Source organism: Pundamilia nyererei, unplaced genomic scaffold (assembly GCF_000239375.1).
Source record: "Pundamilia nyererei isolate P.nyererei 1_Seehausen unplaced genomic scaffold, PunNye1.0 scaffold00026, whole genome shotgun sequence".
Classification (NCBI taxonomy): Eukaryota; Metazoa; Chordata; class Actinopteri; order Cichliformes; family Cichlidae; genus Pundamilia; species Pundamilia nyererei.
This window is the reverse complement of record NW_005187427.1, coordinates 180,596-196,118: the sequence shown is the minus strand read 5'-3', so window position 1 is coordinate 196,118 and position 15,523 is coordinate 180,596. Positions and strand designations below refer to the sequence as shown.

The window sequence follows — 15,523 nt, the reverse complement described above, 5'->3', positions numbered from 1 at the left end:
AAATACGGTGCAATCAGGGAACAATAGAGAATGTGGAGTGCTTTGTGGTCCAGAATGTGTTTTACTTTACTCAAGATTGAGACACTTCTTGAAATTTTGTTATGTATATGTATCTGACTTTAATCAGAAACTGAAGAAGTTGCGTAGCTGAGGTGTTAAATATATTTAAGAAGATGATAATTATGTTCTAACTACAAATGTTGTATTTTATTAATACTTTATATGGCGCCAAATCACAGTTGCTTCAAGAAGCTTTTTTTTTTTTTTTTACGGTAAAGATCCTGCAATAGTACATAAAAAATCTGAACAATCAGACGACCCCCTATGAGCAAGCGCTTGGCGACAGAGGGAAAGAAAAACTCCCTCCTAAGAGGAAGAAACCACCAGCAAAGCAAGGCTCAGAGAGGGGCAGCCGTCTGCCGCGACTAGTTGGGGTTGAGGGGAGAAAAGAGAAGTGAAAGACAGCCAGAGATTAATAATAGCCAATGATTAAATGCAAAGTGGTGTATAAAAATAGAGGGAGTTAAAGGAACACATCATGGGAAGCCCCCAGATGCACCAAGAGTCTTTCAGCCTCAGTTGCCTGTATGACCATCGCAGATGAATATTAACTTGTCCCAAAAAAAGCTGCATATTCCAACATTTGAGAAGCTGCAACCAAAATATGTTTGGCACTTTGCCTAATTATTAAGTGAGATTTTTTTAAAAAGAATTTAGAGTAAGATGAGTCTCATCAGTGTTGTTTTGCTTTCTATGTTTGTTTCTTACTAACTGTTTTGTTTTCCTCCTTAGGTGAGTATAGGCTGTCCAGAGAAGATGGAGCCCATTACCAAGGTGTCCCATATCCCCGCCAGCCGCTGGGCTCTGTCCTGCAGCCTGTGTCGAGAGCACACAGGGACCTGCATTCAGGTATATTATCAACGCTTTGCCCGTCTATCTCATTGTCTTCAAATGTTAAAAGAAAAACCCCAAAAACAAAAGAAACACAAGCAGCATTCAAAACGTCCACAGGTTCTACAGTGCTCCAGATTATGGGTTTCAGTTTTTGCTTCTTTTCCTTCTCTGGTTGCTAAATCTCAACTACCAGTTTGCAAACAAGTTAAACCAAGATAAGTGAGGGTGTGATTTCAACAGCAACAAGTTTCCTCTTTTTAAATTATCATGGAGCCTGCATGCATGCTGTACATCAGCCAGAGGTGGTTTGTGAAGGTTTCCACTATGTGTAATATTTATTACAAAGGGTGAAACACTGATCCATGAATTTATTAATGAAGCCTTGCAGGTAAAAAGACACAAAATGAGCACAGCATGCTCCAAACACAGCATTTCTCTCATCAAATTATTGTAGTTTTTAGTTTCCTGATAGGCAATGTGGATGTGTTTGAAGCGACTGCTTAGTATGCAAACACAGCCCCTGCTGACACACTTACACTAACCCACTTCACAGACATTAGCCTGTGCATGATTTAGCTTCAAAAGTGCCCTTAAGGTGAACCGCAATCCTAAAGCATTGCAATGCTTTTGCATTTGCTTGCAGCATATGCACATCCCAGATGTATGTACTGGTTACGGACGCGTGTGTGCGTTTGCGCATCGGCGAGGGTGTTTCCTGACAGTGTATCCCTGCTGTAGACTATCAGCGAACCCCCTGAGTTGGAGTCGTCCGTAGGGAGAGTCTCACTCTCCTGTTTCCATAGCTGAAAGCAGACTGCTGTACAAACATACTTGCTAATCAGTTGAGATGCTTTTCTGCACAGCAGCGCGAGCAGCAGGAGTTCTTTGTAAACCATGTTGTGGAGAAAAGTCGGAAATAAGAAATATTTTTCTGCCTCGAAAAGTTTCAGTCCAGGAGAGAAAATTTCTTTTAATCTATTTTGCCGATTTAAGTGTTTGCTGTGATTTGTGATACAATCATTGTAGATCAATTGCAGGACAATGTATTCACACTATAGCAGACATTAAAGCACAAAGCATGTGTTACCACTGATATCTGTGTGTTTTTAATGTTGAGTAGGTCAGACAGCTTCAGCCTTGAGTGTTCTTCACTTCGGCACCACTTCTAATAGTGAAATCCACTTTTTGAAGCCTTCGTCTAATGACACCTTGTCCTGTCTCTTTTCATGCTGAGCTACTAACAAGCATCTCAAGCGCTCATAACAAAGTATACATATCTAACAACCATTAGCCAGGACGTTCTGAGTTAAGAGTCTCTTAATTAGTATTCTACTGAAGATCTGTGCACTAGAAGGTCAACCAGTGCCACCTGTACTGTATATGTAAAAGAGATTCTGTGTACAGCTTTTAATAATGAGATTGTTGTAGCTCTAAGTGTGCTAGATGGATTAAGTGAATAGAAGAATTTAATTTGCTTTATTATGACTCTGGTTATTCCCATATCAAGCGGTGGACATCCAGCAGCTCAGATGTTGGAATGTCATAGGATTGGAGCTGAATTCTGTTTAAACATACGGAACTTTGTTTTAAAGTCTAGTCCTGTGCAGTGCTGCACATTTTGTTATTGAAGGGATACCAAGTAAATACAGGGCTAGTATTGCGAAGAACAATACTTATACTTTCAACTTATAAAAGCAACTTATGTAGTAGAGATTTAAGAGATGTGACCCTTAAATCACAGTTTTTTTTACTTTCCACGGTTACAAAGCACACACATCAGCCTTTTATGTATTTTGAAACTGGGCTTTTTGGAGGAAATTTGCCTGCTCTAAAGCACTTTGGATCAACTTCTGTTGTTTAAATTTGCTTTAGGTCAAAAATAAAATAGATGTATTGGGAAACACAAAAGGGTTATGACAGTTTTCATAGTGCATGTTTGAGGTGTATTTTTTCATTTTCAAAAAAGAAAACAATTTAACACAATTCAGTGGGCTACATTCTGAACTTGGAGGATAGAAACAAACTATTGATCCTGTCGCGCTACAATACTAGTATTGTTATCAATACGATTGACTATATTGACGATTGATTGACATATAGGGAAGATGCTTGAGATCTTTCAAGTGATCACACTGATTAGTTACTGTAGGTCCAAGCTTCTCTCTAATCTCTGCCCCTTTCTGGTTTTTGGGTGGGAAAATGGTGCAGTGGTTAGCACTGCTGCCTCACAGCCTTTCTCTGTGGAGTTTGCCTGTTTATGCTCCCTCTGGGTACTCCTGCTTCCTTCCACGATGCAAAGGATTGCATGTTAGGTTAATTGGTGACTCTAAATTTGCTAAGGGTCCAATGTAAGTCTATAAGCTCCAGTGCCTGCATGACCCCGAATTGAATTTGTGGTAATATAACGAATGGATAGATTTGTTTAAAATTAATTATGGAGAGTGATGGAAAATCGGCTAAACCTAAAGCTGAAAAAGATGGGAAGTTGCTTCATTGATTTTTCTGGTTGGTTTGTACCAAATACATGTGCAACAAAAAAAGAGAGGAAACAAATCCAGAATTTTTCAGGGCAAGGAAATGTTGATAAATCGCAAGTTGATACACAAATTAAAAAATGTTCCAGAGTAAAGTATGAACAAACCTCAGTCTGAATAATGTCGGGGGTTTTTTCTCAGTTAAGTCTTGCAAAGATTATTTTAGAGAAACATGTTTTCTTCACAAACAGAAGTAGTCGGCAGCAGTGTGGGCACTGATAAAAGCATTATTAATGAATCCCTGCCAGAACAGAGCAGGTGCAGTCGAAAAGGCCAGATGAGTATTTTTTTCTTTTTCTTTTGTTTTTCCTCCGATGACTTGGCTCATACCAAACAACACATTTAGCCAACTCCACGCTGTGTTCAACCTTTTGCCACCGAAAAAGTGAGAGCAGCTGCAGTGGGCTCAATCTGACATTTGGTTGGTAATAAAAAAAATGGGTTTACAGTGGAGACCTTTGACCGTAACTCCACGTTTTATCAGGGTGTTGTATTTATTGGGGTGTCTTACACAGGCTAAGCATGTGATTATTGGATCACACCTTCTGTTTCTTCATCACTGGCTTTATTTTCTTGGTGATTTATCTGTGCATCAGGTGAAACTGTCAAGCTTTAGCAAACAGTGAGTGTAGGACTCAAGTGCGGGACCCGGGCAAGACGAAGAGAAGTAGAGTGCATTTTGAGATTCTTTATTCGCTTAGAGACATTGCACATGAACTAACTTAAATGAGCTCTTACTCACTTTAAAGAAACGTAAACATAGAAACAAACTTTATTTAAATACAAGGCTGAGCTCAGCTGAACATATGAATGCAATTGACTGGAGAGAGAGGCAGGCATGAGGCGCGAAGGCAGGTAGCGAGGGTAAGAGCTGTGAGACAAGAGGACAAGTTAGACAGTGCAGAGGAGGAGGAGGAGGAGGTGAGTTAGGCAATGTTGTCCAGAGGATTATTGTGAGAAAACCTTACTTGAAATCCGAGGTAGTCGGGCCAGGGGAGGGTGCCAAAAGGGAGAGGTTTTGAGCCCGCAAGGAAGCTGGTGAAGGGTGGAGTGTGGGAAGGCTCCGAAGAGTGGCAGCGGTGATCCAGCAGGTGAGTAATGATCTCAAGTGGCAGCAGAAGAAGTGGCATTCGTGAGAGGTGAGTGGTTGCACATGGATGTGAGATCCGGGGCTGGCTGGCTTAGTGGAGACGAGGAGAAAAGGCACGGAATTACATGAGTAACAGATCATAAGAAAAAGCAAATAAAAACAAGATTAGCCTCTTCACCACGTCGGGTGAGCTCATAATCTGGCGGAGTGTGGATGGCCGCGCTGGTCTTTTTGTTCAGCAGTTGATTGCTCTGATGATCAGCAGGTGACCTGAAGGGGAGGAGAAAACGTGGTTGCAGCTCCACTCCGATGGGGTGGAGGAAAACAGCTGCCTTCTAAACCCACATCTGGCAGCTAACTCATTGGTCAAAGCTTCTTATGACAGAGAAAAGCCATTTAGTTTTACCTTAAAAAACAATAAAGGACAAATTAAACTCTTTAAACATGAGAATGTACACGAAAAGCCAACCAAACTGTCATAATGATTTGAGGGCTGTGCAAAATCCATTAGAGCCAAGGTTTCTTTGCATTAGCTAGCTTGAAAAACACCTAAAACCCCAGTTAAAAATAATGGATAGTTATCCACTGTCTTTGTTAACCCAGGCTGTGTTTGTTGATCGCATACAATGATGTGCCACTTCACTCTTCTTTGACACAAAATGGATGGATTGAGTTAAGCCTGATGAGTCAAGATAATCAGGTCATGGAAAGAAAATATGGACATTAAAAATATATATATGGTAAAAGCTAGCAGGTGTTGCCAAGAAGACAAAATGGTAATACTGCAGAATGTTCACATGCTTGTGCTTGTGCATATGCAGTCATTTCAGACTGCTGCACATCAAAAACAGATTTCATAAACATGATCACTATATCAGATCTGATACAGTCCCATAGTGAAAAAAATATGGAAATCATTTGTTTTTCGTCAATAAAGGTAAAATTCATATAAAATATATGCACAATATGAAGTGGGACTTAAACAAGTGCTGTGAAATAAACTTTATGGGTAGAATGTTGTTATCTATTGGACACAATATCTTGGATACATTGTCAAAGTTTTAGGAGAAAATTTGCCACTCAACAACCATCTTGGTAACAAAGTGGCAGCTGTGGTAAACGCTCACTCCATTTGTAACTAAGATGGGCAATTATCAGTTATCATAAAGCCCCGAGTCAAATAAACAGGGAGAGATATAACGTGAATTCCAGTGGTTACCAGAATATAAAACTGTCTAATCTGATAAACAATGAAATAGTTTGGTGATTTTACCCTAAAATAAGGTTTCTTTTTTTTGTCATCTACAAAAGGCGTGTATGCTATGCACAAAGTTACGCACTATATGCTATATCAGTGTTTCTAACTGTTTAGGTGTTTATGGACTTTCTTCACCATAGCACAAGTGTTCTGCTGTGCCACATCATACATAAGCCGAGAAACAACACTAGGCACGCTTGCATCTTTGGGTACATGTCATCCTGTACCCTTAGCAGAAAAACGCCTGTGAGGATAGTGTTCTTTTTGTCATACTTGGAATTTCTCTTTTTCCAAACATGGCAGGTTGAGTTGATGCCAGAAAGCTCGATTTTACTTTCATCTGACCACAACACTTTCTCTGAATCATTTAGATTTTCAGTGGCAAACTTAGGCAGGCATGTACATTACCAATGCTGTTAACAGTGGTGTTTCTTGGCAAACTTAAAAATTTTAGCAGGGGATCAGATACTTACAGTGGTTTGAAAAAGTGTTTGTCCCCTGATTTATTTTTAGTTTTTTTTTGTATACGTGTCACACTTAAATGTTTCAGATCATCAGACAAATATAATATTAGAGAAAACACAAGTAAACACAAAATGCATTTTCTAAATGAAGGTGTTTATCATTGTAATAATAATAATTCATTTATAAACTGTAATTAACTTGTGTTTTAAGAAATCGGGAAGGGGGCAAACACTTTTTCACTTCACTGTATTTCCCCCAGTGTACAGGCTGCCACACCTTTTGAACTTCTAGGGTTCATCTGCTTTAGCACAATAACACAGTAGGTTTATGTTTTCTCATTTTGCTGTTGATTGACTGTTTGTAATCAGTAGTGTTCATATTTGCTGTTATAGCACTTCCCTATAGATTTTGTAACGGGGTTTGTTTGAGTGGTAAATCTCCCTCATAATCTCTCTGATAATGTATCTGGTAACGTTAGGGAAAGAACTGGTGAAAATGTGGTATTTGCAGGCAGTTTTCAATAAAAACCAAGCTTGTCGTGCTCAAAAGACTAAAATATATAACAGTGACTGTACAACTTGACATATTGAGCCAATTAAAGCAAGGAGTCTATCATCATTATCCACATTGGGGAATAACACACATAGGAGGTCTCCATTAGTCAGTTTGCGGTTTCACATGGATTCACATGCTGTTTCACAAATCATGTAAGTTTAATGCAGGATGTCTCTGTTAATCCTCCCACACACAAATAGGCTCTAATATTAAGTCCATAAAAGATGAAATGAGAGTGGGTTCATCTGGATCTCTCAGCATACCTGAGATTACAGTCGCACACTTTTCCATGTGCTGCTGAAGGTTGTAGTGATCGATTGGTGTTCGGGCTGATGATGACCTACTTTAGTGTGACAGTAGAGAAGACTGCAGCACAGTCCAAAGCCAACCCGAAGTTCAAGCAAAAAAGAATATGCTAGCCAGTTATGTCTCCTTTTTTGCCTCATCGTACAAACCACATTTGGAAATGCCGAGAAGCCCAACGCCAGTTAGGACTGGACTGTTTCTTTGGTAGGAAGTAGTTCCAATTAAAACTTTTTAAAGCTTTTTAGAAAGTTTTTATGAAGCATAAAAGCCAAATAAGGATAAGAGAAATAAAGGGAGAGAGACATTTGTAGAAAAGTTGTTTTCCAGATGGTTGAGTCGGTCGGATCAGTGAGGGTTTTTTTTTATCATGCACTGCAGTGCAGAGAGTCACCAACGAGCCTCCTGCCGAATCCTGAACTACTTTGATAAGTGCAGATCTACACACACACTCACACATACTAAAAAAATGTGCATGCAGCAGTGACACCAGTACAGTCACAAGGGTTCTCGCTTTCTCACACACACACAAAATCGTAGCATGCCTGGAGGGACTCAGTGGGAGGTCAGCTCTTAGTATGACCTGTAATGGATAGCACTGAGAAACATGCACTCACACACATATTGAAACATATCCCAAGTTACCAGAATGTCAGCAGAAATGGGAAAGCTGTGTTTGTTGTGACTTGGTCTGTCTTTCTGCTTTGCTGCACTTGTTCTGGAACCTTGATAACGCAATAAATGAACCGAAAATGACAGCTTAAAACAAACAGGTTTGACAAAATGTCTGAGAACATGAAGACATTTTTTTTTATTTCTGTGTCCCTTAACTCAATTCCCTCTCTGTCCCTGCTCCCAGTGCTCCATGCCCTCCTGTATTGTGGCCTTCCATGTGACCTGCGCCTTCGATCACGGCCTGGAGATGAAGACCATCTTGGCCGAGAACGACGAGGTGCGCTTCAAGTCCTTCTGCCTGGAGCACAGCAACACCAGTACAAACACCAACAGCACCTTCAGCTCAAGCGGAATGAGCAACGGCAATCACGTCACCGCTTCCACCGCCAACGGAGCACACGGTGGAGCCAGACCCGAGTGGGCCGCCCCCGGTCTCACCTCCGAGCTTTGGCAGGACCAGCAAAACGAGACAAATGGCAGCAGCGATCCGGAGCAGAGGTCGGTATCGCACCTGGTTTCAGTGTCGGCGTCGGAGCGGGCTGAGCGCGACCAACTGGAGAGAGAAAAAGTGAGCCAGAGGAAGCAGAAGCTTCAGGAGCTGGAGGATGAGTTTTACCGACTCGTGGAACCCAGGGAGGTTGCCGAAAACCTGGGGCTGCCCGTCTCCCAGGTGTGTTAAGCTAGGACCCTACAGCTTCTCATTAAGTTATAAGAAATGAGGTTAAACACTCGTTGCGATAGGATAGGTACGCCTGTATGTGTATCAAAAAATACCTGCTCCTCTAGGTAGTGACTCGGGTATAGGCACGAAGTGCACAGACATGGTCAACAAGATGAGTGGCTGAAAAAACTCACTGATGAGAGAGCTCATAATAGCAGCACTTGTTCCTGCTAAGAGGGAGCAAGTATGCAGATACTGTGACTGCTCAGTACAGCAGCGACGTGCAGCAGAGCATTTCAGAACGCCCAATTCACCGAAGCATGAAGCCGTTAGGAAGTGCCGTTTCTGTCCAAAGAACAAAAAGCTGAAGGCTCCTATTGATTGATGAAATCTGGGAGAACATTGCCTAGTTGGAAAAATGTGTTTGTGTTAAGAGTATAAAATTATAGAAATATGAGAAGACTAATCATGTACTTGCCTCGATTTAGCACACTGGCTCAAGTGTTCCCCATTCATAGGTATTCGTAGACCGCATGATGAGTTACAGGTATTTGTTTAGACCATGCTCTGTTCTGCTTTCCAAACATGGACGCTGCTGCTGGAAAGTGTTTTCTTTTTCTTTTTTTTTTACTAGGAAAGCTAAACCATGGATTTGAAAGAGTTCTTTTTTTTAAAAAGAATTTTTGATACTGAGTCAACACTTCAGGGCCATTTTGGGTTTTAAAAATATAATAGAGCTGAGAGAGAGAGGAAAAAACTCAGGTATTGTCTGGTTAAGGTCACAAATCTATGAGAAAATATTGTTGTGTTGTCAAAGAACCGCTTTTCTTTTTTTTTGGCGGTTTTGGGGCCCCCATTTTACCACAGTGCCTCAGTGTGCTTTGTGTCTTGCCTGCAGTGTATGATCTAATAGAGGTATTCATTGTAGTTGGATACACTAATGAAATACTTGGGATTGTAGCCATGTTGTCAAATACCCAGACTTTGAAGAGTCATTGCTTACTCAGATCATGAGTGAAACGTTTTTCGTAGTGCTGCACTTCTTTAATGTGTGCAGTCCTGGTTTATTTTCCTTGGTGTAAAAGGTTGATCCTTCAAATGTGAATATGAATGGGGATTTTTAACAAAAGAAAAATGTCACGTCTACAATCATGGGGAAAAATGAAGTTTTCACAGGACTCTATACAGCCCTGTGAAAAACTCAGTGAGGTCGAACAACTCTTAGCGTCAGTAACTTCAAGTAATTATTTTCTGTATGATTTTATCAGCCTCTCAAACTGTTGTGGAGGAATTTTGGCCCACGTTTCTTTAAAAACAGTTCACACTCCATGTGTGCACACCTCTCTTAAGGTCCCACCACAGCATTTCAATCAGGTTAGGGTCATTGCAACAATGATTCTTCAGCCATGCTGTAGTTGTCAGACAGATGGACTCACAGACAGATGGACTCACGCCCTACACCAAAGTACTCTAGAGTACTTTGGTGTAGGGCTGTTCGATATAACAATATATATCGGATGACGATATAAAAACGTCTATCGTTTCATTTTACACTATCGTTTGTTTCGTGGTGTCGCAAAATAAACTGTTTATGGCAATATTTTTTCATCGTTTTGATGTTCACTGTAGTGGCTATATTCATTTCTTAAAGTTCTCTCTTTCTCTTATATGTAATATAACCACAGTGCTGACGGACAAGCGCCTGTTTTTATGCGTTGTCGTTAGCAACAGCAACGGTAACACCTTCGCGTGTCTGCTTGTTTATGTTCCACATAAACCTTTCACAATAAAGCTCAAGATCCTGTTGAGAGTTTTCAAAATAAACTGAATCACGTGAAAGAGTATGCAGAGTATTTACCGATGAGAAGCAAAAAAAGGAGCCGCCAGGTGCTAAAAAATAAACCTTAGACTCAAACGTTAGAACAGGCTTTTCCTCGCAGCACGCCGTGTAATAAATACAAAGAAAACGGCGGCCGTTACAACTTAAGTCTAAAAATGTATAGTTTCATGCATCGGTTAAAACACTCGACTCCGGGTAAAGGACGCGCAGCTGGAAACACTTCACGCAAGTCGAGCTGCCCGAGATTCACAGAATTTACAGAAAATGTTAAATTTTTGTGATTTATATCGTTATCGGGATGATAGAATTCTTATATCGGGATATGAGATTTTGGTCATATCGCACAGTCCTACTTTGGTGTACAGAGGAGTTTCTGGTCAACTGAATGGCTGCAGAACAAGCTCGAATCATCACCCGTCCACCACCATGCCTGACAGTTGGTGTTTGTGTTTGCATTATACATCATGGACAAACATCTCTACTTTGGTCTCATCTGTCCTAAGGACATTGTTCCAGACGTCTTCTAGTCTTTTTCAGATGCAGTTTTGCAAACTTAAGCTATGCTTTGGGCTGATTTTGTGAGGATCCCCATTCCTGACCAGCAAACTACCAAAACTCCAGTGTTTATAGCATTGCTCACACTTGCTGATGATCAGTTTATCAGGTGTATTTGATTAGCAGCATCTGGTGGCTATTTAATTTTAAAAAATTCCTACAGTATTGAGGCTGTAATGGTGCACCTAGTTTTTCACAGGACAGCAGAGAGTCCTTTCTTCTCTATGTGACTATATGTGTATTTTGTAATTTTGTGAGACCTTTGTAAACATTTTTCTTTGACTTTAAAATCACAAAGAATATCCAAGTATTTGATCCTTAATTTGAGAAAATTATAGTCATATTAAACTTAACAGTAAAGTTTCCAAAGCTGGATGACTTTTTGAAATAAATCTCCTGCACAAATGTGCTCTAGAATTTCACAATATAATGCTTCAGTGCCTCTAATTCACAATTAAAAACAACAAAAAAAGAAATAGTCTGAAAGCACAGTACAGTGGCCTTCCATGTGACCTGCGCACAAAGCACAAAGCGCCTTCATTGACCAGATGCTCGCACTGATTTTTAACTTCATGAAATTTCTCGCTGCCATCTTTGACTTGAATTGAAATCAAACATGGCAGCGATGCGAACATTATGATAGCGTAACAGGTAAATGTGTGTCTACGTTTTAAGGTGGACTACTTATATCAGTTCTGGAAGCTGAAGAGGAAGGCCAACTTTAATCGACCTCTGGTGACCTTAAAGAGAGACGAGGTGGACAACCTGGCCCAACAGGAGCAGGACGTCCTCTACAGACGCCTCAAACTCTTCACACACCTCCGACAAGACCTGGAAAGAGTGAGTTGGACAATCAGATGCAGACGTTGTTTCGATGTTTGTTTGGTATGAAGCCAAAGAAAACTTGTTTCTTTGCAGAGTGCTTTATTCTGGGATCATTTCTTTCTGTTCGTGTGTGTTCGGTGTGTGTGTGTGTTTCGAACATGTGCGAATATTCGTGCTCGGTGCTTGATCCATCCCTGTATCGCTGATATAATTTCCGAGTTAATTTACATTTTTCCGAATGTTAATTAAAAAGATCATTGACAATATCATATGAAGTTGATTTTTGCTCTCATGAATATTGATGTTAAATGAATGAATGGCTCAAAGGATGACGGGGTAATGAAATGACTCAGGGATATAATGAGTGACTGACTGATAGCCAAGTGTTGGAAATGTAAGTGAAAATCCACCAACTGTGGAGAATTCATTTGTTTTTTCTATGATCTGTGATCATTGTGACAGATTAGTTACTTCATGTAAAAAGTCAGCGAGGTACTCTCGGAATTTCCTCAGATTTGTTTGTTTGTTTATTTGTTTGCCGTGTTTTTCTCTCCCACTCTTCTGACTTGGAGAAAAAACTTCACAGAAAATTCAGTCTCAAGTGACCCGGAGCACAGGAATAGCATACAGTACGTACTGTAAAGTCCCTCGGGAAGTGGAAATTCAGCTCTATAGTGGAAATTGGTTCAGACGTTTTTCGTTTTCGTTTTTCTGAGAGCCTGTGGGTTCGTTTTGTGATGCTCCTGAGCCCCCTGCTTGGAAACAGTTTGTTATTCCCCAGAGAAAGAGATGGTAATGCTTGTGCAGCTGCCGTGACATGGAGAGAAAGGCTTTGATCTGGAGTTTGTTGGTGGATACCAGAAAAGGTGCTCCGCAGCGACTCCCTACTTTTACTGAGGCACCTCAGATGGTTTCTAGCTTGGCCCAAATATGGTAAATTTCATGATACTGTCAATTTTTAGAACTGAACGCATGGTGTGATTTTTGGGAGTGTGCTACATCTACACCTTAATTGTTGATGAGTTCAGGTAGACCAAGTGTCCTAACGTAAGAGCGAGCTAATGGGCATTAATTGTACTGGAGGCTTTAAACCCGGCGAAGAATACTTTTCCGTCTTCTGTGGTTGTGGAAGCAGAAGTTCAGGGAGGCTTTTGAAGCTTTAACTGCTAACTCTAATTAAAGGTGTCTGTGGATGAGGAAGTTGAAAGATCTAATGGAAGCCTGGCCCATCTCTCAGGTGAAGAAATTTCAAAGGGTAGTTGAGATTCGTCTCAAAGTGCTGCATGTTGTGTTGCATTCGTAGTAGCCGTTGTAACTGGATTGATCACATTTTGGAGGGTTAGCAGCATCTTGGTGCAATGAGAAACTTGTTGATCTATTTATGGAGAAAGGAGGTTATGGAAGTTTTTTTTTTTTGCCCTGCCCGACACAATGTTCCTTAACATTTAAATAAAACACAAAACTTATCATTATCTACATGAAATGTTTGCAGCTTGTAGTTTGTAACTGTAGCTGCTAAGAGTTGAGGTTATTTCTGAATGCTGAAATATTCCCCTGCTGATTTCAGTATCAGAGCTTGCATTTGGCTGCAGAATGCGCACTAATATTTTCATTTTTTTGCCTGGTTTCTTGAATTAGTTGTGCCCATTTTCAAAACCTCACTCCAGAGCTCTGTTAGTACATTGGCATTCTCTGCTGCGGTTGCAGTGCGCTCAAAACCTCTTTCTGACCCTGCAAACTATACAGGATCTAAATTACAGCGAGCAGCCAAACATCTACCGCGGCCAAAATTTAGGGGGATACACGTAAATGCGGTTCGCTAAGGACATGCGGCAGGAGTCCTCTGGGTTTTTTTTTACATTTAGACAACTGTTTATATCATTCCCACAATGAAAAAAAAAATCTTATTATATCTGCTTACCTTCACGTAATAAATTACCAAAAATGTTCACTGCAGAGAGATTCTTAACCCCTGGATATTTCTGTCAGCAGAGTCTAAGGTGCCTTGGTTTTGTTCAGCTTGGTTGATTTAATTTCGTTCATAGTAAGAAAACCTTTTGGTAATTAGGTGGCTCCATATTAACCAAATGACCTTTCTGCACAAAACTAAAAGAGTTCAAATGCAAACACAAGAGATAATTGGAGATTTTTTTTTTTGTTAATTGCTCCTTAGTTTTTCTCATTTAGCCTCAGCTGGTAAGACCAGTGGACTTAAGTTCAGTGCTGATTAGACCACCGGATCAGCGTGCTTTGTCCAGCATCCCACGGTGTTAATTTGGCTTTTAGATGATAATTCCTCCACCTCTTAACTTAAAATAATCACTTCCCACAGAGCCAGGTTGTCATTTCTAAACAGTGGGCTGAACTTTTTTATGTAGGTCACTTTTTATTTGGGTGAGCCAAATAACTGAAAGCCCTTGCTATACTTAGATATTCTGTAGCTGTGCAAATCACTGTCGATGTACACTATTTTCTGTGATTGGAAGACCACTCTACAGATATGTAGAGAATTGTGTAACTGTAGCCACACCGCAGTGGTCTCTGGTGGTCAGGGTTTATTGATTGTTGCAGTTTTCTAACCTCTCAACCAGTCAGTGTGTCCATAGACTCCATAACTCTTCTCCCTCCTGACCACCCATTATTGATGTGTGTGTGTGTGTGTGTTGTAGAAGTGAACCATACCACTTCAGCTTTCAAAAGTTAACTCTCTTCATTCTGTCACAAAACAGCGAAGCAGTCAGTAGGAAATAACAGTTGAAACAGCTTATTTACTCAGAGTATGTAAAGATGGTGCCTACGTGTACCTCAGTGTTCGAGGCAACTGCGTCCTATTTGTGAAAAATGCAAACACGTGGTGGATTTAAAGCAGTCCATGAACACATGTTGGATTTAGCTTGAATATTACATCCAAATATTGCAGATTTATGGGTAACATCATTTGGCTTTCACTTAATACAGAAATGTAAATAAAAAGGTCGTCAAAAGAGCTTGCAAAGACAAGCGTTTGGACTTCTTTAAGTTGCTTGAAGATGTTTCACCTCTCATCCGAGAAGCTTCTTCAGTTCTAAGGTCAAATGGTGTGGAGTCCCAGATTTAAACCTAGTGGGAGTATCACCCCGCAGAGGGATGCCCCCCATACGCCTTAACGCCCACTCACATCCTGGGCCATCTGACCTCAGGAATTCGCATGATAAGGTGGGGCCAGGTTTCACAATGAGCTCACCCGAAACCCTGGCTGATTGGGACCCACACCCAGTTTCACACCTTGGCTCAGGCAATTAGAGGATCATCAGGGGGTCCTTTTGTCCCTCTGTGGGGGGATACTCCCACTAGGTTTAAATCTGGGACTCTCCACCATTTGACCTTAGAACTGAAGAAGCTTCTCGGATGAGGGGTGAAACGTCTTCAAGTAACTTAAAGAAGTCCAGACGCTTTTCTTTGCAAGCTCCTTTGACTACGATGACCTGGATGACTGAGAACCTTCACAGACAAATAAAAAGGTCATTTTTCTGTGATTTTTAATGTTCCATATGCCTTCTTTTATCAAACAAAAAACATTAGGAATAATAGAGAGACTGATTTTATTTATAAAGCGCCAAGTCACCACAGCAGATGCCTCAGCGCTCTTTATATTACGAAGGAAAGACCCTGTGATAATACAGATAAAAACCCAGATGAACCCTATGAGCTGGGAAGGACAAACTCCAGGTAGAAACCTCCAGGAGTCCAAAGTCAGCTCTTAGTAAAAATAAAATGCTGTGCATACTGTAGAGGAGAGGTTTTGGTATCACTCTGCTCGGCACCGTTCAGCGTTCTGTTGAGACGCTGCTGCTACGGCAACACTGGGAAAGTGACAGTTGTATTTGAT

General features: G+C 40.7%; 1 protein-coding gene across 1 annotated transcript in view; it reads left to right on the top strand.

Moving 5' to 3' along the window:
• jade2 (jade family PHD finger 2) overlaps nt 1-15,523 on the top strand; it is a 216,734-nt gene that overhangs the window by 125,625 nt on the left and 75,586 nt on the right. The window contains exons 8-10 of the mRNA XM_005727707.1: nt 793-909; nt 7,959-8,444; nt 11,506-11,670. Coding sequence (XP_005727764.1) covers nt 793-909; nt 7,959-8,444; nt 11,506-11,670 — 768 coding nt within the window. The remainder of the gene's footprint in view (nt 1-792; nt 910-7,958; nt 8,445-11,505; nt 11,671-15,523) is intronic.